The 22,424-nt window shown below is 53.6% G+C and overlaps 8 protein-coding genes across 8 annotated transcripts; 2 read left to right on the plus strand and 6 right to left on the minus strand.

Moving 5' to 3' along the window:
* Positions 1-190: 190 nt before the first annotated feature.
* On the minus strand, positions 191-2,411 carry ASPBRDRAFT_37730 (WD40 repeat domain-containing protein). The gene is made up of 4 exons (XM_067623787.1): positions 1,989-2,411; positions 1,427-1,918; positions 515-1,370; positions 191-449 (listed from the first exon to the last, which is right to left on the minus strand). The coding sequence occupies exons 1-4, from the start codon at positions 2,319-2,321 to the stop codon at positions 298-300; spliced, it is 1,833 nt and encodes a 610-aa protein (XP_067482697.1). The 5' UTR covers positions 2,322-2,411; the 3' UTR covers positions 191-297.
* An 80-nt stretch (positions 2,412-2,491) lies between these two features.
* On the minus strand, positions 2,492-4,335 carry ASPBRDRAFT_37731 (STIMATE family protein). The gene is made up of 2 exons (XM_067623788.1): positions 3,444-4,335; positions 2,492-3,385 (listed from the first exon to the last, which is right to left on the minus strand). The coding sequence occupies exons 1-2, from the start codon at positions 3,912-3,914 to the stop codon at positions 2,744-2,746; spliced, it is 1,113 nt and encodes a 370-aa protein (XP_067482698.1). The 5' UTR covers positions 3,915-4,335; the 3' UTR covers positions 2,492-2,743.
* Positions 4,336-4,504: 169 nt separating this feature from the next.
* Positions 4,505-5,686, minus strand: ASPBRDRAFT_143272 (SNU13 family protein). Its single transcript, XM_067619207.1, has 3 exons — positions 5,309-5,686; positions 5,155-5,250; positions 4,505-5,098 (listed from the first exon to the last, which is right to left on the minus strand). The coding sequence occupies exons 1-3, from the start codon at positions 5,325-5,327 to the stop codon at positions 4,836-4,838; spliced, it is 378 nt and encodes a 125-aa protein (XP_067482699.1). The 5' UTR covers positions 5,328-5,686; the 3' UTR covers positions 4,505-4,835.
* Positions 5,687-6,178: 492 nt separating this feature from the next.
* Positions 6,179-7,445, minus strand: ASPBRDRAFT_143274 (putative pre-mRNA branch site protein p14). The gene is made up of 5 exons (XM_067619208.1): positions 7,350-7,445; positions 7,184-7,207; positions 6,993-7,049; positions 6,793-6,920; positions 6,179-6,711 (listed from the first exon to the last, which is right to left on the minus strand). Exons 1-5 carry the CDS (start codon positions 7,379-7,381, stop codon positions 6,611-6,613), a joined length of 342 nt encoding a protein of 113 aa, XP_067482700.1. The 5' UTR covers positions 7,382-7,445; the 3' UTR covers positions 6,179-6,610.
* Positions 7,446-8,414: 969 nt separating this feature from the next.
* Positions 8,415-12,756, plus strand: jhd1 ([Histone H3]-lysine-36 demethylase; the record flags this gene model as incomplete). Its single annotated transcript, XM_067617099.1, has 2 exons — positions 8,415-11,753; positions 11,815-12,756. 2 exons carry the CDS (start codon positions 8,415-8,417, stop codon positions 12,754-12,756), a joined length of 4,281 nt encoding a protein of 1,426 aa, XP_067482701.1.
* A 933-nt stretch (positions 12,757-13,689) lies between these two features.
* On the minus strand, positions 13,690-15,620 carry ASPBRDRAFT_37734 (putative integral membrane protein PTH11-like). The gene is made up of 6 exons (XM_067623789.1): positions 15,052-15,620; positions 14,948-14,987; positions 14,810-14,877; positions 14,364-14,737; positions 14,238-14,302; positions 13,690-14,176 (listed from the first exon to the last, which is right to left on the minus strand). The coding sequence occupies exons 1-6, from the start codon at positions 15,238-15,240 to the stop codon at positions 13,737-13,739; spliced, it is 1,176 nt and encodes a 391-aa protein (XP_067482702.1). The 5' UTR covers positions 15,241-15,620; the 3' UTR covers positions 13,690-13,736.
* Positions 15,621-16,012: 392 nt separating this feature from the next.
* ASPBRDRAFT_117747 (putative carboxylesterase) lies at positions 16,013-18,105 on the plus strand (the record flags this gene model as incomplete). Its single annotated transcript, XM_067617116.1, has 5 exons — positions 16,013-16,149; positions 16,227-16,465; positions 16,527-16,849; positions 16,902-17,216; positions 17,275-18,105. 5 exons carry the CDS (start codon positions 16,013-16,015, stop codon positions 18,103-18,105), a joined length of 1,845 nt encoding a protein of 614 aa, XP_067482703.1.
* Positions 18,106-18,383: 278 nt separating this feature from the next.
* On the minus strand, positions 18,384-21,463 carry ASPBRDRAFT_369579 (uncharacterized protein). The gene is made up of 3 exons (XM_067623617.1): positions 21,346-21,463; positions 19,287-20,782; positions 18,384-19,205 (listed from the first exon to the last, which is right to left on the minus strand). Coding segments are annotated over exons 1-3 (1,950 nt in total). The 5' UTR covers positions 21,347-21,463; the 3' UTR covers positions 18,384-18,752.
* Between the last annotated feature and the right edge of the window lie 961 nt (positions 21,464-22,424).

Here is a 22,424-nt window from a genome sequence, read left to right on the forward strand (position 1 = left end):
TAAACGTCAATTATTTGTCTTCAAACATCCTATCTCGATTTGATGTCCTGACTTATTCATTGGATGACTTTTTTTATGATGAGGTGGAGAAATGTGGAAGTGTTCATACGTTACTTTTGTCCGATTCACATCTTGCGTGCTTATATGGCTGCTTGTTGTTAGGGCTTCTCGGTTACATGTTCAAATGATGATTTAAATGAAAATGCATTGGTATTTTACTCTACACCAACTCCGACCATGTAATATACGTACTCAACTTTTATGGCTCTATAACGTAGTACCATGGAGGCATCATAATCACCCCCTAATCTCCCACAACCGAATCCGTCCCTGCTCATTACCCACAGCCAACTGCTCCGAGTTGGGCGAGATAGCTACCGACGAGATACGTCCCAGAGGCGTATTCGACGTCGGCCAATTGCGGTACACCGTGCATGTGGGGAGGTGAACTATATATCCATCGTTAGTAATCTTTTCTACAGAAACATCTACAATAAGGGGATAGATAGCTCACCCATTCTCAACGCATCACGCTTCCACCGACTCGCCATGACAAAGAACTGTCCATCCGGCGCAAATACCAAATGGCTAATCGGCGTCGTGAGCTGATCGAGCGCTCGAACCGGCTCCGGGTGACGAGGAATTGCCGCCTGTCCAGCGTCCACATCCTCGCCCTGCGCCGCATACGCCGCGGCCCATTCGCGGCGATCATACACGTTGACAACACCGCTGGAACTACCAATAGCCACCCAGCGGTCCCCGCCCAGCTGAGTGCGGCCGGACCGACCACCCAGACTGAGCACCGTCGTGCCAACGGCACCGGCGTCCATCCAGCGCGCGACCACCCGATTGAGGCGGCCGTCCCATTCGGACACTTCACCGTTCTTGCTGGCCACCGTCAGACCCTCACCGTCGCTCCACCAGGCGAAATCGGCCACGCCGCCGCGGCCGTCCACGCGCACCTGTGCGATCCACTGCGCAGTGCCGGAGTCCAGGATGTTGATAAGACCACCGCCCTTGCGAGACGTGCCGACCAGACCGACATAGCGACCACAGGGGGAGAGCTTGAACCGCTCCATGGATTTCTGTTCCTCCTTGCGGTCGGCCGAGCCGTTGACTTTGTCGACCTTGCCGGTCTCCAGGTCCCAGATGTGGAAGTAGCGGCGACGGCCGGAAGCGAAGATACGGTTGCCGGACGGCGGGTGGAAGGCCGAGGTGTGGATGGGGGTGTTGCGGATGTGGAATGAGGTGAGGAGCGGGTTAGGAGCCGGGGAGGAGGGGGAGATGTGGTGGAGGAAGAGTGTGGCTGCAGGGCCGGAGGAGAGGAGCAGCGGGTAGTTGGGGTGGAACATGAGCGAGTCGACCGATGACTGTATAGTACGTTAGTCTGAAGTATATGTGGGCAAAGCTTACAGCTTGGACTCACCGGCTGGTCCTTGCCAACGTCCTTGAGACGCTGGATATCGACAACCTCCTGGCGCATCTTTCTGCGGCCGCCAGACGTCTTCTCCTCCAGGTTGACAAGGTCTGTAGCGTTCTGCAGCAACTTAGCCAAGGGCTGCGTGGACGCCGGCTCCTCATCGTCCGTATCCATCTCGTCCGCATCAGAGTCGTCCTTCTGCTGCTGCTGCTTCTCCGGGTTGGCCCAGTCGGGCATCGGGTTCAACTGCAAGTACTGTCTGCGCAGGCGCCGAATATACTCCTTTCCACTAATGACATCCTCCGATTCCGCGACACGCAGCTTCCTCAATCTCTGGTGACTCGCCAAGGAGATCGTAATGCGCTCATCGTCACTATCATGCCACAGAGCAGGCATACCAGACTCCTCCTCACTGCCCTCTTCATCCGACGCCACGGCGGGCGCCGCCTCGCTAAGATCCGTAGAAACCGGTCCGGCGCCAGAATCAAGGAAGAAAAGCTACCACGGCCCATTCGTTAGCAACCCGCACAATTACAACAACAGAAGAAAAGATAGGCGAGGAACAAACATCAGCATCATCCATCTGCGACAAATCCTTCACCTCATCCTCATCTCCCTCCTCCGCAGACTCCTCATCGCTGCTCTGACCCGCCAGCACTAAACTGCGATCTTTCTGGTTCTTCAATGCGCCAAGGAACCCCTCGTCATCGCCGAAGAGCATCGCCTCGAGCTTCCTCTCGGCTTCATCCTTCTCCGGCACCGAGGACTCGTCGGAGCTCGTTTCATCGTCGCTCATGTCGATGTCGCTGGCTTCGCGAATAGGTTGGCCCGGTTCGAAGGGGGAGCGCGTAGCCGTTTTGACCTTTTGGCGGGACTTTTGTTTAACAGCTGCTTTCGGCATTGTGATATAGATATACTCTGATTAATCAGAGTCTAAGGGAGAATGGAATGGGTGGATAGAGGGGGTGTGTATATCGCAGAAAGCGAAGCCGACAATAATTTTCTTCGGCGGCCGGCAGATGTGGGCGGTGAGGGGTGCGGTCACTGCGGCGTATTTATGCCTGGGAATTAAGGCTAAATTGTCTGGTCGAAGTAGATTGCTAGTCAAATGTGACCTTAGAAATAATCATAGTTTATGCTTTACGTATGCGTGAAGGACTTATAACTCGCAGTAGACAAATGACAAGCCAGAAAAAAACAGTTGAAGTATAAATCATGTACACGCCATCCTGCCAGAACCATACATGCACCGATCACAATTGCCATACAACAATTACCGAGAATATCACCAAACGCCACATAAAAACGTGAGTGGAGATCATATCAGTCCCTATGCTGGGATGTAAGCTTGGTGGACGATGACAACTCGCCATACTCGCCGTGGCTGCTACCCGATCTGGCTGACGCAGCAGAGCTGTGTTCGACTTGAGCTGCATTGTATTCAGCGGACTCGAACCGAACCAGGTCCTCTTTTACAGGTTCTGGGCCATCGTCCTTCCCGACGGAATCATCGTCCGACTCGAACGACGCATCTTCGTCCATGCCTGCCAGGAGCGCATGGCGATGGTCGTGGGTGTCATGCTCCGCCTCCTCGAGAGTCTCCAGCATTATCGGCTTCTTGATGAAGGTGTCAATGATGTAATATTGTATCGCATTCATGATGACAGGGAAGAGCAGCATCACAAAGATGATCTGCACTGCCGTATTGCCTTCTGTCCATCGGAGAGCCCAATCTCCCACCTTAACGATGAACGGCAGCAGCTGGATGAGGAAGAAGACGCAGATCTTCATCCCTAGTAGCCCCATAAAGTATATCACCGATTGCTTGAACCACCATGCAGCGCGCGGTGGACTGCCGTAGTTTCCAGACTCGATGGACTCTGGAGGATTCGCGAGGGCTGTATACGAGGCTAAGCGGTTGAGGAGGTGCAGGATGAAGATGAGGATCGGGATGCCTAGCGTGGTCTTGAAACGAAGCATGTCAGCACGCAACCTATATAACAAAGTACAGGAGTAATCTTACGTCGATCCCCAGATTCAATATGTAGAAGGAGCATGGATTCGGTTTGTATTCACTCCGGATCTCTAGCTGGCCCGCCGAGAACATGGACATGAGCAGATTCGCTAGGTGCAGCATCGCGGATCCAAAGACTTGCTTCGAGACATCAAACGCCCACACCTTGACTGGCCGCTGAGGTCTCTCTCTCCAGCGCTTGTAGACAAGCGATAGCAGCGCCAATGCCCCGAGCGCAGCCTGGACGAGAAGCGAAAAGGGCCCTAGGAGCCTGCATTCTCCGGTGTCATCTCCATCAGTCGGATCTGGACCAGCTAAATGGAAAGGCACAGCTTGGATCGTTGGTGATGGTGACGATGACGGCGTTATGGAGGTGGTGGAGGCTGTAGTCAGACTACCAACCGCCGACGCACCGACACCGCTACTAAGGACTGCGATAGCCGTCGTTGTGACTAGCCCGACGAGCGATATGAAGGTCATGGCGGCGATGTTGCGTCCGAACTACCGATGAAAAGCAAAAATCAAGAGGGAGAAGCAGTAGCGAGAAGATATTTCGACGAGTCCGAGGGGTTTTCACGGCCAAGCAGCTGGTGGCGGTAATAATTGAGGGGAGTCCAGTGACCTGCGGAGATGCAAGACGGCGGGTGTGCCTATCTTGCTAGGGATGTCCGTGTCACGGGCATATGGCCGGGACAGTAGTTGTAGAAGATGGGGAGGATTTCAAGCAGAATTAGGGGAGCAACGGTAAATGTAGACGAAGAAGGCAGGTCCTCCTTAGCCAGCAAGGAACTGGAACCAGCCAGGGTCACAGGGTAGAAGCTAGGAAATAAGTGGGTTTCATGGGAGGATGGGAATGGGGCGGAGAGCGAGCCAGCCTCGAGCCATGAGGTCAGGACCAGCACGAGAACTCCAACTCTTACGGCGTAGACTCTGAACTCTGAACTTCTTGAAGACACCGCCCCCGCAGCTGGGCCTCACTAGCGCCCGCCAAGCTCCTACCCGGCGGTCCTGCAAATTATTACCCTGACCCTTGTGACCCTGACTATAAATTTTTATGAACTATTTTGGGTGGCTTGATGATTATCATTACTTGTATAATGGGTTTACGTCTTAAACTACTCGACAGTAGAGCAACCAAGATTTACTACACAAGTTTTGGCACATTTTTTTGTCATTGACTTTTTCATCTGCACTAATCCCAGGCGCACAACGCCCACAATATCCAATTGAGCATCCGGTAGCGACCCAAACCATCCATCGACTCCTATTTTCGCACGGTGAGGCGAAAACCTAGTCTGTCATGGCCAGTCAACTCCCGAAGTCACAATAGACATCTCAACTCTTCTCAGCAAACCCGCGGAGGCATGATCCTCCAGCGGTTTTCCACATCATGACCAACGCTTAGATCATCAGTCTCTCGACCTTGTCCTTGATGGTCTTGATCTGGCCCTGGAGGTCACTGGCCTCGTTGGTGGTGATGCTGGCCGCAATCACGGGGCGGGAAACACCGGTAGCACGGCCGAGAGCAAGCTTGCTGGGCACGAAAACGTAGGGGGTGTTCTTGTCCTCAGCGAGGAGAGGGATGTGGAGGAGGATAGCGAGGGGAGAGGTGTCGGCAGCGAGAATAACGAGCTCGGAGGTACCACGGTTAAGGGTCTTGGTGGCTGCAACGACAGTTAGCAGGCAGATCGACAATGAGCGTCCCTGAGAAAGTACATACCCTCGTTAGCACCCTTCTTCAGCTGGCGGTAGTGGGAAGCCTGCTGGACGAGGTCCAGGAGGTTCTGGGTGAGGGCCTCATCGGCGAGGGGCCAGGCTAAAGAAATCGTCAGTATATATGGCCATGAGAAAAACGAAACCTGGGATGTGCATACCGGCAGAAGTCTCAGACATTTTCAAAAATGTGAATTTGACGTGTGTAGCGGTCTAAAGAGGCTCACGCAAAGGATCACTGCCGTGTTGCAGATCTAAATGTTGGGGAGGGAGGGTGGTGATTGTAGAAGCGCATCTGGACTGCAGCGAAAAGAAAATCTTTAGAAGCGCGGTGGGTGGGGCTGAGTCATGGCTGTCCGTTCTGGGATTGGCCACATGTTGATACCTCATTATTAAGGCATAAAGTACTTTGCGGCCTTGAGTATAAGGCATCAGTAGTGACTGCTCAATCTAGGCTGATCCCCTCTTTTCTAGAGCGTCAGTGCTCCAACTGTCATCGCAGATCGACCCTCGGTGGATCAGTATACCCCAGATACTGGTCGGTGCAGAATCCAGTACTTTATTAGTCGTTCATGCTCTCGTAGAATAATCTGCCTCCGATCGCTACCTTGGTTTACATATCTGCCGGTAGAGCGCGTGTTGTTCCTTATCTACAAATCCCAGGGAATCCTCTTCTGCCTGCTGTGTCTGGCATCGGGTGCCCCTTGGCGCCTGCAAGCCAACTGTCCAGGATCATCGGTTGCTTGAGTCGTCAGGTCCAGACGTTCCAAGCATGTCCCCCGGATGCTGCACCTGCGCTATTGTGACACTGTCATTGGCGCTTGGATCTCGCGGCTAACGAGGCCGGGAGTGGATACCGTTAAAGCGAAGCTCAGCAGAGAGACATAAACTACCGCACTAGTTGGCTAGCCTTACGTCGGCACTCCAGGGGGTTTCTGTAGATTACTAGATACTTCACTAGTCGATGCACGATCTTCAGGCGCTTGATCCACCCCCATGCAAATTGACGGCCGTTGGACGATCGATAGATTACTGCCCACTTCTACGACTGACGTGGTCTTTGCAGTGGGCTAGGACAATGCCCCCCTTGATCGGGGTCACTAAAAACATACTACTTGGTAGCAAGACAAGTCAAAACTCCTGTAGTAAGCAGTAATCTCAGAGGGGGGTGCCGCAACAGCCAAAAGGTGGCCGGCGATCGAAATGATTATATTGGTAACCTTGGAGCCGGTGCAACGAGCACCAACCCCGACTTGAAATAACCCATTCTGTATCATTCTCCTGAACAAAAAGCCAGGGTGTCATTCAACCCGCCGGCAACCCTTTCATACCCATGAATGAATAAGAGCCATCAAACCCATAGGAGAGAAAAACGCCAGAAACCCCACGACCAACCCAGGATAATACGCAGCCAGATGCCGGCAAAGGGCATGCAGAGAAAGCGAACAAAAGCAATCATCACGTCATTCTATCCCATGTTGCTGTTTGAGACGCTCCAAATTCTCTTGCCTTTCCGCCAGGTCCTCTTTCGACCTAAGCATTTTCTCGGGCTGGTGATATAGAACTAGAAAGGAATAAATGTCAGCCAATCGGCTTGTCTCCCTATATCATCTGCTTCACCTCCCCTTGTCACGGGATTACATACCGACGAGGTATCTGTTCTGGAAGTTGAAGCCATTGAGCTTATCGCATGCCTGTTTGGCGTCATGAACGTCTTCATAGACCACAAAGGCTGTGCCCTTCGAGTTGTTGGCGATTCCCTGACGTATTTGACTAGAAAAACCGAAACAATTAGCCTTTATTGACCAAGCAGGTAGGCTGAACTTGAGTCATGCGCAGATTTACCGGATGGGACCAAATTTGCCGAAGAGGTCAAAGAGTTGCTCAGCTGTGACGTTGTAGCTGCAAGAAAACAATTAGGTTAGCTCTCGCATTCTGGAAGAAGATGGGCCGTTCGCCGGACGGCTGTCGGTCGACAGGTATGCGACGATTGGGTTGCGAGGCGAGGAGCGAATCCCGGGAAATCATCGACGTACTTGAGGTTCTTTACAAAGAGAATCCTAAAACCAGTCAGCATCGATGCATAAGATGTGATACTCGCCCGGCTCGTAGGTTTGCCATCGAACAACATGCCGAACAAATGCCTGGGATTGATTGATGGCGGGCGACCGAAGAGGGGCAGATTCGGCGAGCAGAACTTACCGATTGGCTTCGGGGGCGAGCTTCCGGCTCATTCTCGGGTGGGACAGTATAGGTCCTAAAAATGGGGTCGGGAGAGGTTGAAGATGAATCAGATACCCAAAGGGCCTGGAGTGAGAGGTGTATAGAGAGGGAAGAGAGAGGAAGAAGAGGAGAGAGAGGGAAGCAATATCCGCGACAAGCACGAGGTTCGGAAGGGAGCCTTCCTTGCCTGATTGGGACTAGCGTCTGTGAGGAGCCTCACTTTGTTGGTTCGAGACAGGCGACAACAAGTCCGAGGCATTGAGGCCGACGGACGACGTCGGAGTGTAGATGGTGTTGTCGGAGTTGAAGAGAATAATCTGGAGATATAATATGAATCTGTTCCTAGTAATTTGTCTACAAAGTTAGGCTATGAGGGTGGGAAACCCCCTGGTATACTCCGAGCTGCAAGTAGTAGTGCTGCTCTCCGGGATGCTCGCCGCAAACGATAGGTTAGGATAGGGAGTGCCGGCCTGAGGCAGACTGGCGGCGCGCCCGCTTTGCCTTCCTTCGACCGGCCGTCCAAGCAAAGCCTCGCGCCTCTCCTGCTCTCCTCCGGTACAGAGCCCGTCTTCTCAATCAATTTTTCTGGCGCATTTTTCCAATCGCTTGTCCTCCAGTATCCTTCATCATATCCTACCACTTCCTGATTGACCCGTCCAAGACGTTTATTGTTTGCCCGCACCCGCCGCGGTGCATGCTCGGGGCTCTCTCTTCCCGCCGCTCTCGATTGAACTCCCAGTCGGCAGAGACTCTCGCTCAACTTCCCCCCCTCAACCTCCGCCGTGCGACTCTCCTCCGTCACCCTCTCCTTCCAACCCCCCACCATCTCCTCGGGTTTCTCTCTGATTCACCTTTCATCTCATTGTTCACTGTGCGCTCTTCAGTCTGCCAGGAATGACTCTCTTTTTGCCTGCGGTGGCCTCTCTTTAGCCCGTGTGGTCGAACATCCCCGCTTTGCACCCGTCTGCCGCAAGCACGTCTGTTTCCTCCTCCGGGCCCTTTTCTTTCCCTCCTTTCCCTCCGATTTCATCCTCAGATCACACGATGATCACTGCTACATCTTTTTTGAATCACCTTGGGAGCCGACCGCCGCGGTATCGCACTCCCTCGCCGCCGCGACGCGCCGTCGAGCCTATCTCGCCCTGCTCAACCTCCGACCTCCGTGCCTCATGGGTCGACCGCAACGTCTCCCGGGTTGCTGCCTCCGATCGCGACCACTTCGTACCTCACAATCCTACACATCCCCATCATCATCATACCGATGAGGCAGCTGCTCATCGCTCCAGCCATGGCCGCTCCGGTTCTACCATCGACGCCCTCGCAACGATCGCCTTAGCGACGAGTCCGACCTTCGCACCTCTCTCCTACCGACCTCCTTCACAAAACTCCACCCCCGCGATGTCGCTATTTCCCTCCGAGCCCATCGAATCCACAGAACGTCCAAGCAAGCGTCCGCGGTCGGAAAAGGATCCCTCTCCTTACACCCAGCACCGGACAGTGGCTGTGTCAGATGCAAATTCTGCTTCGTTGTTTGATAGCATGAAGACGGACGCAGAGCTTTTGCTAAATCTTGCAAGACCCACAAACTTTCATCCTCCCTCGCATCCCGCAAAACGTGTTAGCATCGACGAGTCGTTTTATCATTATGGGGACGAACAAAAGCATCATGTCATGGCGGATTCGGGCGGCGCGAGCTGGAGGTTCAGCGATGAAAAATATGCGTACACTGCTGCCGCCGGACCCAATAACATGCCGTCTCGGTTGAGGTCGCAGTCTGACGGTTCGGCTGCTATATCACGCCCGGTTCTCCATGGCGTACGACCCAATACGAGCTCCTCCACTCTTCCACCAATTTTCTGGCAGGAGGAAGGGGACCCTGCAATCGACTATACGCCCACGAAACTCGCCATGAACGGTAGGCCAAGCGATACACAAGCACAACACTCAATGCATACCACCAGCCTGGCGCGAATGCCGATGGAGCATTCCTCCAGGGTTGAAGATGATGCGGACGAGTCTAACCAGGCAAGCTGCGCGGCTTGCAACCTTGTGCGGATTCCGATGGACACTGGCGAGCAAGGCGACGTCACATGGATAAGCTGCGACGGTTGTAAGCGATGGTTTCATATTGTTTGTGCCGGGTTCAAGAGTGATCGTGAACTCCGAACAGTGGACAAATTCATCTGTCGGGAATGTCGTCCCATTTATGGACAGACTACCTTCGTGCGCAAATCATCTCGAGCTCGCACAGCAATCGATTATGCCGGCCTCAACCAAGGGCTCGTCAAGGCCGCTACGGACTCTCTGGAACACCACTACATTGAGCCCATCCGGCAGGGCAAGATTCAATTCCTTCCCGAAAACTTCCCCCGGATGCGTCCGGAGCTGGTCACTGCCGAGTATTTCGAGCGAGGCAATGGCATGACAGAACCAATCGTCATCCCTGCGGAGTGGAACACTCGCGAGTCCGTTTCGATTAGTGATTCCGAGTTTGACGCTCTAGTACAAGAAGCACCTACGCAAGAGATGTTTGACGAGTTGCTGGATCATGTTGTCGAGCAAAAGGAAGGCTATGAGCAAGTGATAGATTGCGGCCAGGATCAATTGGACATGGTGATCCCTGAAGGCCTCACCGTTCGAAGAGTTGCGGAGCTTTACGGACCGGAAGAAAGAGTGGAGGTGATTGATGTCAAATCGCAGCAGAACGAAGACAAGAGGTGGACAATGCAAAAATGGGCGGAATACTACGAGAGCACTGGCGACAAGGTGGTTCGAAATGTCATCAGTTTGGAAGTCTCACAGAGCCCATTGGGCAAGCTCATTCGTCGACCTAAGGTTGTCCGGGATCTTGACCTTCAGGACTCGGTCTGGCCTGAAGAACAGAAGGCCGTTGGGGACTGCCCAAAAGTTCAGTTCTACGTCTTAATGTCTGTTGCCGACTGCTATACCGATTTCCACATCGACTTTGGAGGGTCCTCGGTCTATTATCATATTCTGAAGGGCAAGAAGACCTTCTTCTTCATCCCACCCAAGGACAAGCACCTGAAGAAGTATGAGGAGTGGTGCAATTCACCTGCACAGGATTCCACCTTCCTTGGGGACCAAACCAAGGAATGCTATCGTGTGGATCTGTCTGAAGGTGATACGATGCTGATCCCCTCGGGCTGGATCCATGCTGTCTGGACCCCGGAGAACAGCCTTGTCATCGGCGGAAATTTCCTAACGAGGCTGAATTACGGGATGCAGATCAAGATCGCGCAGATTGAGAAGGATACCAAGGTCCCAAGAAAGTTCAGATACCCCTTCTTCCAGAAGATACAATGGTATACTGCGTTGCGATATCTCGAAGATGACCCGCTACCGCAAAGCGTTCTTGACGCCTTCGCCCAGGACGAGAATTATCGCTTCCACCGAGCGTATCCGATCTACTACGAATTCGGCGAAAGGGCGAACCATGCGCCTGCCGGATCGCCTTATCACAACTCGCGCTTCTATTCTCAAGCGGAACTGGAAGGGCTACCGGATCTTGCAAAATACCTTTACCACACTGCCCTCATTGCTGGATCTTATCTGACCGAGGGCGTGACGATAGATACCAGGAACGCAGTCAGGCGCTCGATACCCAAGATGTCCGGGGAGCCAATTGATGCCGTGAGGAAATTTGGCATCTGGGTCGCTTGGAAGCGTGGCAATGAGAGGGCACCGCATTGGACCCGCCCTGGCGTGGCTGAAAGCAATGCGAAGCTCAGTCTTGCGGAGAAGAAGCCCGCCGGAAGGCCCAGTCGTCGCTCAGAGCGCAATGCCGAGAGCCAGCGCACATACGCAGAGAGACAGGCCGTACAGCGGCTCCCCGAGCCGGTTAGTGATTCGGCAACCGAATTGAGCAGCAGTCATGGCACTAGTGGTCCGCTGAATGCCGGGGCTGCTATGCCAGACGGCCCGTCAAGCAGTGGTATCAAAGAAGAGCCTGCTCCCAAATCGCGCGCCGCACCTCGTGGATCTGGACTGGGTCCTAAGCGCGTTGCCTGCGATGCCTGTCGCAAACGAAGGATCCGCTGTCACCACAAGGATGAACATAACGATGGTATCTCCAGCAAGCAAACGGCTGTGACCGCCTTTGGTCCCAGTAACCATTCGTTGGCACACGACGCAGCGTCTGCGCTGAATTCACTTGCCGCTATCGCATCGGAAGCGGGCTTTCAAGACAATGGAAGTGGCAGGAATTCGGATCGGTTTGAAGTCGCCGCTAAATTCAACTCTGCCATTTTGGGTACGCCGCGTGCACCGGTCAACGGGCTCGGACTCAATGACGTTAGCCCTGAAGGCGCCAACACCGGAAAGAAGGGGCGCAGCAAGGCCTGTGATGACTGCCGGAAGAGCAAGGTTCGTGTTGTTGCTTTTCAAGTCCTTTCTACGCAGTTCTAACACTAACTGACAACAACAGCGTCGATGTATCCACGATGAGTACGGCCGTATTGACCCTGTTAAAGCGCAAGAACGAGCAAAGCCGCGCGCTGCTGCTTCTGCCAAACGGCCTCGTATCAACGAAGAAGGAATTGGGTCGATGATCAACAAACGAATGAAGCAGGAGAGCACATCGCCTACGTCGAGGCCGGCGCATTTGAGCAACAGTCGGGAAGCTGGTGCGTCGACAACGCAAGATTCTTACATGTCCGATCATGCTCATACAGCCGTGGATTTCCATGCCCCGTTCTCAGATGCGCCGCAGGCTGATACAGACTTTAATCGGCAGTCGGGAGTGACCACCGGGGAAAAGGAAGCGCCATTGGGGCCAACCTCCTACGCATCACCGCCTACGTTCCAGACTGACACGGTCGATGCGAAGGAATTAGATTCTGCGCCTGTCTCTAAGCCCACTGCCACACTTGTATCACCACCCACCTCACTGGCCGATGAGACCGACGTCCCTCAGGAGCAAGCAGACGGAGAAGGGGATCATGTGGTAGTTCTGCACACACCAACCTCAAGTTCCCGGCACTCTTCGCGCCAACCGCGCCAGGTCGACCGGTACATGCCCGAGGCGCATGTTGCCAAGCCGGCCAAGGGTACGACCCATACACCCACTGCTCGTCGTTCTTCGTTCGGCGGCTCAAGCAGTGGTGTGCGAAAGTCCACACCGGGTCCTTCTTCAGGCTCCAAAAAGTCGGCGTCACGCCCCTCCTCCTCCTCGCATGCCAAGAAGAGTTTCTGGGCGACCGACGAGAAGAAAGGCGACCGACATGCTGCCGCATCAACATCTCCTGGGCAGCCGGGCAAGAACCCTAAGCGGGTCGCGGACGAGGAGCCGGACGCTGAAAGCCTCCGCTTGATTCGTGAATTGCAAGAAGCCGAGTTTGGGCTACGGAAGAGATCCGCGCGAGTGTAAGGGTGAGGAGGCAGCAGTGGAGGAGTTTTATGTTTTTCACCATTTTAGACCACCTAGATCGGGCGACCGGAGAAATCAGGTTTGAGACGATCGGATTCGATCAATTGGTAGTGTTTCCTGGGACGTGGAGTTTGGTAGGGATGGGAGTCTGCTGGCGATGGTCGGTTTGGCTTGGTCCATTGATATGCTTTGGCCCTTGATTATTGTGATTCCCTTTGGCGTCTCGTTATTCGGCCGGCTTTGATTTTCATGTACTGGGATTTGTTTTTTTCCCCTTCTTTTTCATCCTGTACCTGGCGTTGTTCATGTGGCGGTTGGGGAGTTTTCGACCAGATCGGTCTGTTCGTTCCTTTCCTTGGGATTCCCATTTCCTTATTCTTATTTCCTCTTTCTGCCAAGTTCCCCTTTGATATCAATTTCAGTTCTAAACCCTGGCTGCGACCCTGGGGTCAAGCCACACCTTTGTACCTCTTCCTATCGTTCCTTTTTACCATACTTTTGCGGTATCCTCCTATTATTATACCAGTATACATACCTCTGCTTCAGCGTTTGCTCTGTCTCCGCCCCGTATCTCCTTTTCCGTTTTGGCAAATCTTGCTATGATCTTCCTTTACGTACTAGCCAGCTGCGGTGCCTGATTGATTCTATTTCACTTGTTAATCACCGGATCTTGTGTATGTCTATCGTGCTATCTACTTTGCTGTTGTATTTTCGCTCAGTAATACTTATATCTGTTTCGATTGACTTTGCACTGGGTGTTACTTTACTGTAGAACCCCAGCTTCGTGCTATGTTTCCTTTGTGGTAGATGTATACATGAGACATGGAGGGCTAGTTGGGATAGTATACGTTTAGGCAATTCTGAGCTGTAACTACCGGCGTAACACCCTCTCCTGATGTCCCTAAACTACGATATTAAAAATAGAGAAGGTATGTTATACTGTATCAGTGTATGTGTATACTATATAAGGAACAGCATCACTATGCCCCCCTCAAGGGCTCCTCATCTCCATCCCTCCCATCATGAGGATTATGAGAATGGTCCTGATGATGATGATCAACAACCTCCTGCTCGAACTGCCTCTCGACCATAATCGTGTTCATCCCCGGCACGGGCTGCATCTCCGTATCATCGTCGTCATCGTCCATGCTCTTCAGAGCCAAGATCTCGGAGCGGTAGCTATTCCCGGCCCCGCTGCCATTATTCAGCTGAAGCCATGTGTTGTGATGGTTGTGCGCGCTGGTCTTGGTTTGGCGCCGGGTGAACGAGGCGTGTACGCTGCGTGAGCCGTGGGTGTGGAGAGTGCCCTTTATACTGCGGAATACGGCAGCCAGGGACTTGTAGATTACGGGGAGGTTGGCGCAGAGGATGCCGCCGAGGGGTTCCCAAGCGGAGAGGATGCCGAGGGGGACACCGGCCCCTGCGTTTGGGTAAGTGGGTTGATTAGAGTAACTGGAAGAGGAGTGAAAGATTGGACTTACAGGTGTAGTCGGAGGAGCCTTGTGTGACGACGACGGTTAGTCGGGCTGCACTGATTGCGCAGGTACTGGATGTATGTTAGCTACACATCGGTGCTAGGTACTATAAGGTGTCGGTTGAGTACGTACGCTAAGCCGACGGAGAACAGCAGGCTGAGGCCAATTTTCTTGTTTTTGGTGATATGGAGGCGTAGGATGACGGGCAATGGAAGGAGGAAAATCCAGATGTCTGTGACGAGGTTCGCAATGTTGGTGAAGTAGCTGAAGGCAACGAGATTGAAGCATGTCCCTTCAACGCTCGAGTCCCAGAACTTGGCGATCGGCCGGCACTCCAGCCCTAGGACGATCTCCATGGTCATGAGCCATAATATCACCCAGACCACAGTAAGAATGACGACGAGGCGGAATTTCGGGGTGATGAAAATGCGATAATATAGCGCCAACACGGAGAGCTTGGTGCTGGCGATGGCAACATCGTAGAAGTGACTGAAGATGTAGTCGCCCTACCATTGGTTCCGGGTCCGTCAGCCTTATGAAGGTGAGTGTCGGCTTGACTTTGGTTGATTTCTTCGTACCATCATGAACGTTTCGACTTCCTTAGTTGGTAGAGCGGCGACATGTCGTCCAAACCCATAGGGAGGGCCTGTCGAGGTGGGTTGTGGTTAGCTACAACGATCCGGAGATGTCAACGGGACGGGCCGGTCAAAGCGCACCGTAAATCAATCCACTGACGCAGACGCCAACACCGATGATCTATACGGAGACATGCGAGTCAGGATGTGCCCTTAAATTCATAATAACCTGCTAGATCGCTCACCGTAGCCCATATCATCACATAGTCGTCAAAGGTCAAGCCATACTCCGAGGATGGCCGCAGTTTGATCCAGAGTCGCCATATCGTAGTCAGGATCTCAACGGGAATGGGGACCGAGTATGCCACCGCCACCTCGGTGACACGCGACTGTGCTAGGTACGCCGCTGAGTAGTTTCCATCTGCAGAGCTCATCTTGGCCAGCTACAGCATCCAACTGTAGGACTGTATTGCAGCAGCAGCAGCCGCATCAGCAGTAGAATTCTGTAGGTGCTTCCATTTTGTTTTGTAGGTGCTGCTGACCTGCTTACGGTGGGTCTGGCAGGCTCCTCGCCCGGTTGCTTCATTCTTCATGCTGACAGCCTGACCAGGCTATCCTGTCGGCAGCCAGCCTAGTTTGTCCGAAATAGCTGCTGCCAAGGGGAGAACGAAGGATAGACGAGGCGCTCTAACTGCAGTCTCGGCCCCCACGCTAAGTATCGGAGATTGAGCGAGTCATCCTTCAGGCAGTGAGATAACTAACTTGACTAGCAGAAGAGCTGTGCCCAGTAGGAAGAACCGGCGAGTTAGTCGGAGTCTAAGCTCGATGGATTATGGCCGGTGCAGAGCGAAGCATCGGTCCGGCCACACGTGCCAGCCCCGTGATCGAATGGCGGCCGCTCAAATTGATTGCGATCCACTCGCAATCTGCTTCGCTGCTCGTCCGCTTCCCACCGCTGCTCCGTCGGCTCGAGCCCGTCGTGCCATGCTATCCCAACTAGTATTAAGTGCTGATCCAGTACCTCGCTGGTTTGCAAGATGCGCTAAAAAGCTTGCCCCTGAGCTGCATCTGGGCTCGGACGCACTGCCGTTTAATTGCCGTTAGTAGGACTGCCCATCCCTGCCTCTATTTCCTAAATTTAACTGTTGTTCTGCAGGGAACCCGATTCGGTGAGAGGTTTGCTTTATCTCACAGTCTCTGGCGAAGATGAAGCCCGGATACTGCTTGCTGCTCGCTGCCAGTGCGGCGCTCTCCTGCGCCAGCCAGCACCCCATCGTTGATCTGGGATACGCAACCTATCAGGGTTCTTATAGTACCACATATGACTTGAATGTGTGGAAGAGGTATGTCTGAAACATGCCCCATTGACTACTAGAAAGATGGGCTATGTTGTGGGCCACCGTCTGATTCTCTCTTCCAGTATCCGGTACGCAGCTCCTCCGCTGGGTAAACGGCGTTGGCAGGCGCCTGCACCTCCATTGCAGAACAACAGCCAGATTACATTAGCCGTCGACCAGCCTCCCGTCTGTCCTCAATCCGGGGCAGCGAAGACACCTTACATCTACGGCTTCAACTCGGGGCTTGGTGATGAGGACTGCCTGTACCTGAATGTCTATGCTCCCCCGAACGCGAAGGATCTGCCCGTCCTGCTATGGATCCGTAAGTTTCACACCACTATGTCGAACTAGTGGTCTGGCTAACTGTAATGATCAATCGATAGATGGTGGTGGTTATGGGCTCTTTGGTGCCATCTATGACCCCAGCCCCATGATGAACACCAACAACAACGGGTTCATCACCGTGGAAATCCAGTATCGTTTGGGAGCATTTGGTTTTCTCTCCTCCGAGGAGGTCAAGGAGCACGGTGTGACAAACGCCGGTCTTCTGGACCAACGATTCGCCATTCAATGGGTACAGGAGCACATTGCCAAATTCGGTGGTGATCCTAAGCGTGTGACCATCGGCGGCGAGTCCTCAGGCGCTGGAGCAGTCATGTTGCATGCGCTGGCATATGGGGGCCAGGAGTTCAACCTCTTTAACAATGTCCGTTTATCCCGTTCTACATCTCGGAACTCAACTGACAGTCTTCGCATAGATCATCGCCGCGAGCGCCTACTCGCCTCCAATCTTCAACTACCACGACAAGGTGCCAGAGCAGTACTACAAAGACTTTGCTGAACTCGCCGGCTGCGGATCAAACTCCACTGCCATCAAGAACTACGCAACCACCTTTGACTGTTTAGTAGCAGCTCCCAGCGCGCTCTTGCAGAATGCCAGCGCCACCGTCTCCACGTCCGGACTATTCGGTACATGGGCCTTCCTGCCGGTCATCGATGGCGAGCTGATTCAAGAACGGCCCTCTCTGCAGCTCGCGAAGGGCAAAGTGAGCGGCAAACGCATTCTCGTCGGCGTATGCACCATTCAGTCCCCTCATTACCTTCCCAGCTCTCACTAACCATCTATCACAGAACAACGCCAACGACGGCGTCCCCCTAACGAACCCCAATACAGTCACCCGCGCAGCATTCAATTCATACATCTCATCCACCTTCCCCCTTTTCACCACATCCGACATTGCCCTCCTCAACGAAGTCTACCAAACTGCCAACAGCCAACCCACCGACAACAGCCCCCGCTACGACACCCTCGGCACCAGCGGCCCAACAGCCATCAACCAATCCGCAATGGCAACAGGCCTCCAACAGACCGTATTCAACATCTTCGCCGAAACGACCTTCGCCTGTCCCGCGCAATGGCTCGCCGATGCCTTCAGCCAAGAAGATGATACCTCATCCTGTTCCCACTCCCAACCCCACCGTCAAGCCTGGAAATACCAATACTCCGTAACCCCAGCGTACCACGGCGCGGACCTCTCTGCGTACTTTAGCGCGGACGCCACCTGGCCCGACAAGGGTTTCAGGACCGCCTTCCAGAAGATGTGGGGCCAGTTCGTTATGGCTGATAGTCCTGTGATATCGATGGAAGATGCCACGGCTGGGAAATGGAATGCGTCAGTTCCTGCTGTAAGTCGTGGTCATAAGGATCACCATGAAAAGAACAATGGGACGAGGATGCTTGATTGGCCGAGTTATTCGCCTGAGTTCCCGGTTATGATGGATTTGAATACCACGGGGGGTTATTTGGTTCATGATGTGGTGACGTCGAATTTGTCGTATTGGATTCGGGAAGGGGATGGTGTTGTGAACCATTTCCGATTGGTGAATGCGTCTGCTTGGGAAGGGGGCAGAGGGGCCAGGTGTGACTTTTGGAGGGAGGTCTCGGAGAGAGTGCCTCAATAGTCGGGCATTCGAGTCTTGAGGGAGTGTGTCTCCGAGAGTAGTACTGGTCCCTTTTTTTTTTTTTTTTCCAACTGTGTACGCGCATACAGACTAGAGATAGAGTGTATGTATATAGTTTTTCATTGAGTAGAGATAGTATTCATTGATTGTGGAATGAGGAGTAGAAAATATAGAAGGGGGAGGGGGTTTTAGACCAATCATCTATTCATATCGCTAGACTCCTCGTATCTGACCGTAAATCGTCCAAATTAAATGCAAACTGCCAGAACGCCATCATACGGCTCACCCGTGTCCAAAACTGTCATGATATGTATAGTAGTGTGTAAGGATATAATGTAGGGTCGTGTAACTCGTCCATCGTGGGTTTGAGGGGATTCTAGTCCCAACATGCGCCAGTGGTCTATGCAGACGACCAAGGAGATGTAAGAATAAAGAGAAAACGCCAGGGTATATCCACATGAGATAACACCGAAAAGAACAAATGCGCGCAGAGAATAGGATATCGAGACGAGTAGAAATCGGGGGAGGGTTAAGGATAAAGTAGGAATAGAATGATGCAAGAATGCCCAAAAACCTGACACGGGAACAATAAGTCATGATGATGTGCCACGGCTCGGGTTCGTCAAACGGCCAAGGGATGATCCCGTCTAGTCATGTTCTTTCTCATGTTCAGGCCGGGTACCCGCCCAGCGTTTAGCCCGCTTTTCTTCCCCGATGTAGTTCTTGATGACGCAGAGTTCCTCGTCGCGCTGCTGACAGACCTTGTGGCGATTGAGGTGCTTGAATCGGGGTCCCAGTGGGCCATTGACATAATGATACTGACCGGCGAATCGATACTGTCGCTGGTCACCTAGCGGATAGAACTTGTCGCCCCAATGACCGTTGAAGTAGAACCACTCGATGGGGGCACTTGGGCTGGCGGTGGATGCACGGAGGGTATCACTATCGTAATCGTATGTATAGGTATGGGCATTCAGGAGGGGGTCCCACAGCGGACCACGGTCGGTCTGATCGTGCAGCAAGCCCCAGGGCAAGATGTAGGCATGGATGCCCGGGGTGGCATACATGGCATGGGTGCCCATGGCGGAGTAGATCACGGGCTGCCAGGGATCCATGGTTAGCGTCGGGATACCCCTGGACATTGCGGGAAGGGGGAGGCAATTTTCATCTCTTGAACTTACCCGCTGGCCGATCTTTTCGACGGCTTCGTAACTGTACGCTTCTCCCGCCGAGTGCGCGCTGAAGAAAAGCGCCTTGGGCTTGCCGTCGTGAAACCGCACCAGACAGTGCTCCCAGTCACCCACATGGTTCCCGAACCGCACGTTCAGCACTACGTTGCCCAGATTGAAGCTGTAAAAATAGAACCAGAATGCATCTACGACGCCGTGGCCTTTATCCATGACCAGCAGAATTGCCGGCGCGTTACTGCGCCCACCAGTCTTCTCAACGTGAATGGGCTCGCCCCCGAACCGCTTGCGCAACTCGGTTCGGACATCCTCGTCAGCGAGGTCCTCCGGACGGAGATACCCCAGATCTTCCGGAGACCAACTGTCATCCTCTCCCTCCGATGATGAGAGACGGCCCGTGTCATACCACTGGGTGCGTTCTTCTGGCGTGTCCCCGGGGATGGGCCCGTCTACCCGGCCATCCCAGTCGGACCAAGACAGCTCCAGATCGTCATCTTCGGGATCGTCGGGAATATTCTTCTCGCCCTCAATCCATGGCGGGCGATCTTCTACATTGTCGTTGCTGGTCAGATAAACGTACTCACCCTCCTGCCACTCGTTCAGCTGATCGAGGTCCTGCAGGGTGGGATGCTCCTCATCCGACTGAATGGGGGTGTAGTTCAACATCGGAGTGACGTGGTAGAGATGCTCCGCGATGTCGCCCGGCCAGAACTGTTCATGCGAGGACAAGTAAACCAACGGCGCATACTGGAAGACATACTCCGGGATTTGCCGCCGCAAGCGTTCGGCTTCATCCCAAGCTGGCTGCTGGGAGTCGTTGAATTGCGCATCATGCCAGGCAGCATAGTGGGCCTCATCTTCGGACGACCAGGGTCCCAAAGTGGGCTGGCGCTGGCCGTAGCGGGCCCGCACCAGGCGGAAGTGGGCGGTCCCGCACATGCCGAGCCACCGACAGGCCTTGCGATCCAGCCAGGACGGCGAGGAGGCAATCCAGTCCTGCTCGTCATGATCCTCGGCGTACCAGATGAAAGCCGATGGGTTCACGGCGCGCGCGGCGCTGTTGATCAAGACATAGGCGATCAATGAAGCGAGGGTGACAATGGCAATCTTGGTGGAGCGAATCATCTGCTGCGCAATGCCGGGGGAAGCCTCAAGATCGGAGGAATTGGAGCGCGACGGGGGGAACACCACTAACCCGGACTGATCACCGGGAGTGGAAGTGGTAGAAGGGGGGAGTGTGACCAGATCCCCAATCGGGACAGCAGAGGTGGGAGGAGCTGCAGCGACCAGGCTGTCGTCGGCCAGATGGGTCACGGAGGAGTCCTCGGGGGAATTTGCAAGAGGACGAGAGGCATCCGAGCCGAAGGGGGAGGGATGACAGAGGGACTGCGACAGCAGGAGGAGCAACAGCAACAGCAGCAGCAGGAGGGAAGGAGAAAAGCGACCGAGCCGGGCATTTGAGCCCGGAAGTAAAGGAAGCGGAGGGGACACTATAAGAAATAGAAAGCGGGCAGGCGCGATGACATTGTCAGTCAGCCGGTAGGGTCGAGAACAGCAGGAACGGGTCTCGGAGGGTCAGAATGATGGGTACAGAAGGGGACAGAATTGGGTAGTGATTGGCCATGGAGAGTATTGGTCATGATGGGACGATTGGTAGGGCAGACAAACAGCAGGGCCACGGGATGTGACTGGGTTTGAGTGGATAAAGTGAGTGGATTGCTTAGGGCTGAAGGGGGAAGGGAACAGGGAAATTCTCGGGCAATGGAGTCGCCGAGTCCAGCAAAGGAATTTTCTGGGAGCAGCAAGACATTCGGCACGCCCGGAAGCGGATTAGATAATGGATGATGAGGCACAAAGTCCGAATGGGAAGACGACGGATGCAGCTGGTTTGACTTCCGCCGGGTGCCGGATCGTCATAGTAGAAAAAAGAGAGGGAGAGAGATAGAGGGAACAAGACGGTGAGGGAGTGCGTGAGAGGGGAAAGCAGGACGGAACAGACGGAAGGAAAAGAGGGGCATTGAACTGAATGAATGAATGAATCAGGTGGACTCACTGATCTTGGATGGATCAATTGGGAATGATGAGGCTGGGATGAATAATTGAGTAATGATGAAGGCAAGATGAATACTAGTTTTACTGTGTGTTGTGGCCTGTGTACTGCCTGATGTGTACTATCTAGATGGAATGACCAAGTGGAGTGGATGGAGGGACAACACACTGCAACCGGATTGGAATGACAAAGAAAGTTGGTGAAGGTTGATGATGATGATGATGCAAGAAGGGGGGGAATGAAGTCATCCGGTCGATCATCCAGCAGGGACGGACTCTCACAGCTGCGGTGGATGCAGCAGAGCAGACTGTCAATCAAGCTGGAGCTGGAGCTGGAGCTGATGGAGAAGAGGAGAAGAAAAGAAGGGACTGGAATTGGATTATTGATGGATCCTCAGGGTCGCAAAGTTTAGCTGCCTGAAGCGATGACAAACACGATAGTCAGCAGGGTCTTCTTCTGCCTCTTCTGCTGCATTCTACTTAATTAGATATAACAACAACAATTAATCAGAGAAGTTATGGGATTCATGGACGGTGACTGGCTCCAACCGCTTGCAGTGGAGTGATTCACCGCCAAGTCTGGATCGTCGGGCGCCGCCGCGAATTAGTTGCCGCCCTGCCAATCAATCCAATCAATCCGCACAACTTGATAATTCTCTCATCATATGTATCTATCACCTTAGTTGCTCTCACCTTGGGACGGTTCTCACCACCGGCTGCATCCATGGCCTTCCCCACTCCCTTGATGCTGGATCCAGCCATGCTGGCGGATTCCAGCCTGGTCCACCCCGAAGACGATGATGATTCCGAATATGAATACGAATATCATCCCACTGAAACAGAAGTTCGTCTTCACCTTGGCAGTCGAGCTAGCACAATCCCTGCCTTGGTTGCGATGCTGACAAGCTCTCAATCTCACCATCACTAGACCGTCTATCTGACTCTCGACCTCACCTCCCTCCACGGTCCCATCCGCCCCCCTCGTCGTCGACAAGCACAAGATCCTTCCTCCCTTCCCACCTCCAGTCCATCCACGCCTTCCCAGCATCAGAACCAGCACCAATACCAGCACGATGACCAACC

Source organism: Aspergillus brasiliensis (assembly GCF_001889945.1).
Source record: "Aspergillus brasiliensis CBS 101740 unplaced genomic scaffold ASPBRscaffold_2, whole genome shotgun sequence".
Taxonomy (NCBI): Eukaryota; Fungi; Ascomycota; class Eurotiomycetes; order Eurotiales; family Aspergillaceae; genus Aspergillus; species Aspergillus brasiliensis.

Bases quoted from the DNA above. Each gene is read 5' to 3' on its own strand.
- ASPBRDRAFT_143272 (XM_067619207.1), bottom strand. The intron at 5,099-5,154 runs GTATGTACTTTC...CTGTCGTTGCAG, and splicing joins GAAGAAGGGTGCTAACGAGG to CCACCAAGACCCTTAACCGT.
- ASPBRDRAFT_37734 (XM_067623789.1), bottom strand. From the start codon at position 15,240: ATGAGCTCTGCAGATGGAAACTACTCAGCGGCGTACCTAGCACAGTCG. The intron at 14,988-15,051 runs GTGAGCGATCTA...GTCTCCGTATAG, and splicing joins ATGTGATGATATGGGCTACG to ATCATCGGTGTTGGCGTCTG. The intron at 14,177-14,237 runs GTAAGTCCAATC...ACCCAAACGCAG, and splicing joins AGGCTCCTCCGACTACACCT to GGGCCGGTGTCCCCCTCGGC.
- ASPBRDRAFT_143274 (XM_067619208.1), bottom strand. From the start codon at position 7,381: ATGAGCCGGAAGCTCGCCCCCGAAGCCAATCG. The intron at 7,208-7,349 runs GTAAGTTCTGCT...GACTGGTTTTAG, and splicing joins CTCGCCCCCGAAGCCAATCG to GATTCTCTTTGTAAAGAACC. The intron at 6,921-6,992 runs GTAAATCTGCGC...CGGTTTTTCTAG, and splicing joins GGCAAATTTGGTCCCATCCG to TCAAATACGTCAGGGAATCG.
- ASPBRDRAFT_37731 (XM_067623788.1), bottom strand. From the start codon at position 3,914: ATGACCTTCATATCGCTCGTCGGGCTAGTCACAACGACGGCTATCGCA. The intron at 3,386-3,443 runs GTAAGATTACTC...CTTCGTTTCAAG, and splicing joins TATTGAATCTGGGGATCGAC to ACCACGCTAGGCATCCCGAT.
- ASPBRDRAFT_369579 (XM_067623617.1), bottom strand. The intron at 19,206-19,286 runs GTAAGTTCAAGA...GATCCCTGGCAG, and splicing joins TCGAAAAGATCGGCCAGCGG to CCCGTGATCTACTCCGCCAT.
- ASPBRDRAFT_37730 (XM_067623787.1), bottom strand. From the start codon at position 2,321: ATGCCGAAAGCAGCTGTTAAACAAAAGTCCCGCCAAAAGGTCAAAACG. The intron at 1,371-1,426 runs GTGAGTCCAAGC...CGTACTATACAG, and splicing joins ACGTTGGCAAGGACCAGCCG to TCATCGGTCGACTCGCTCAT. The intron at 450-514 runs GTGAGCTATCTA...ATGGATATATAG, and splicing joins GCGTGATGCGTTGAGAATGG to TTCACCTCCCCACATGCACG.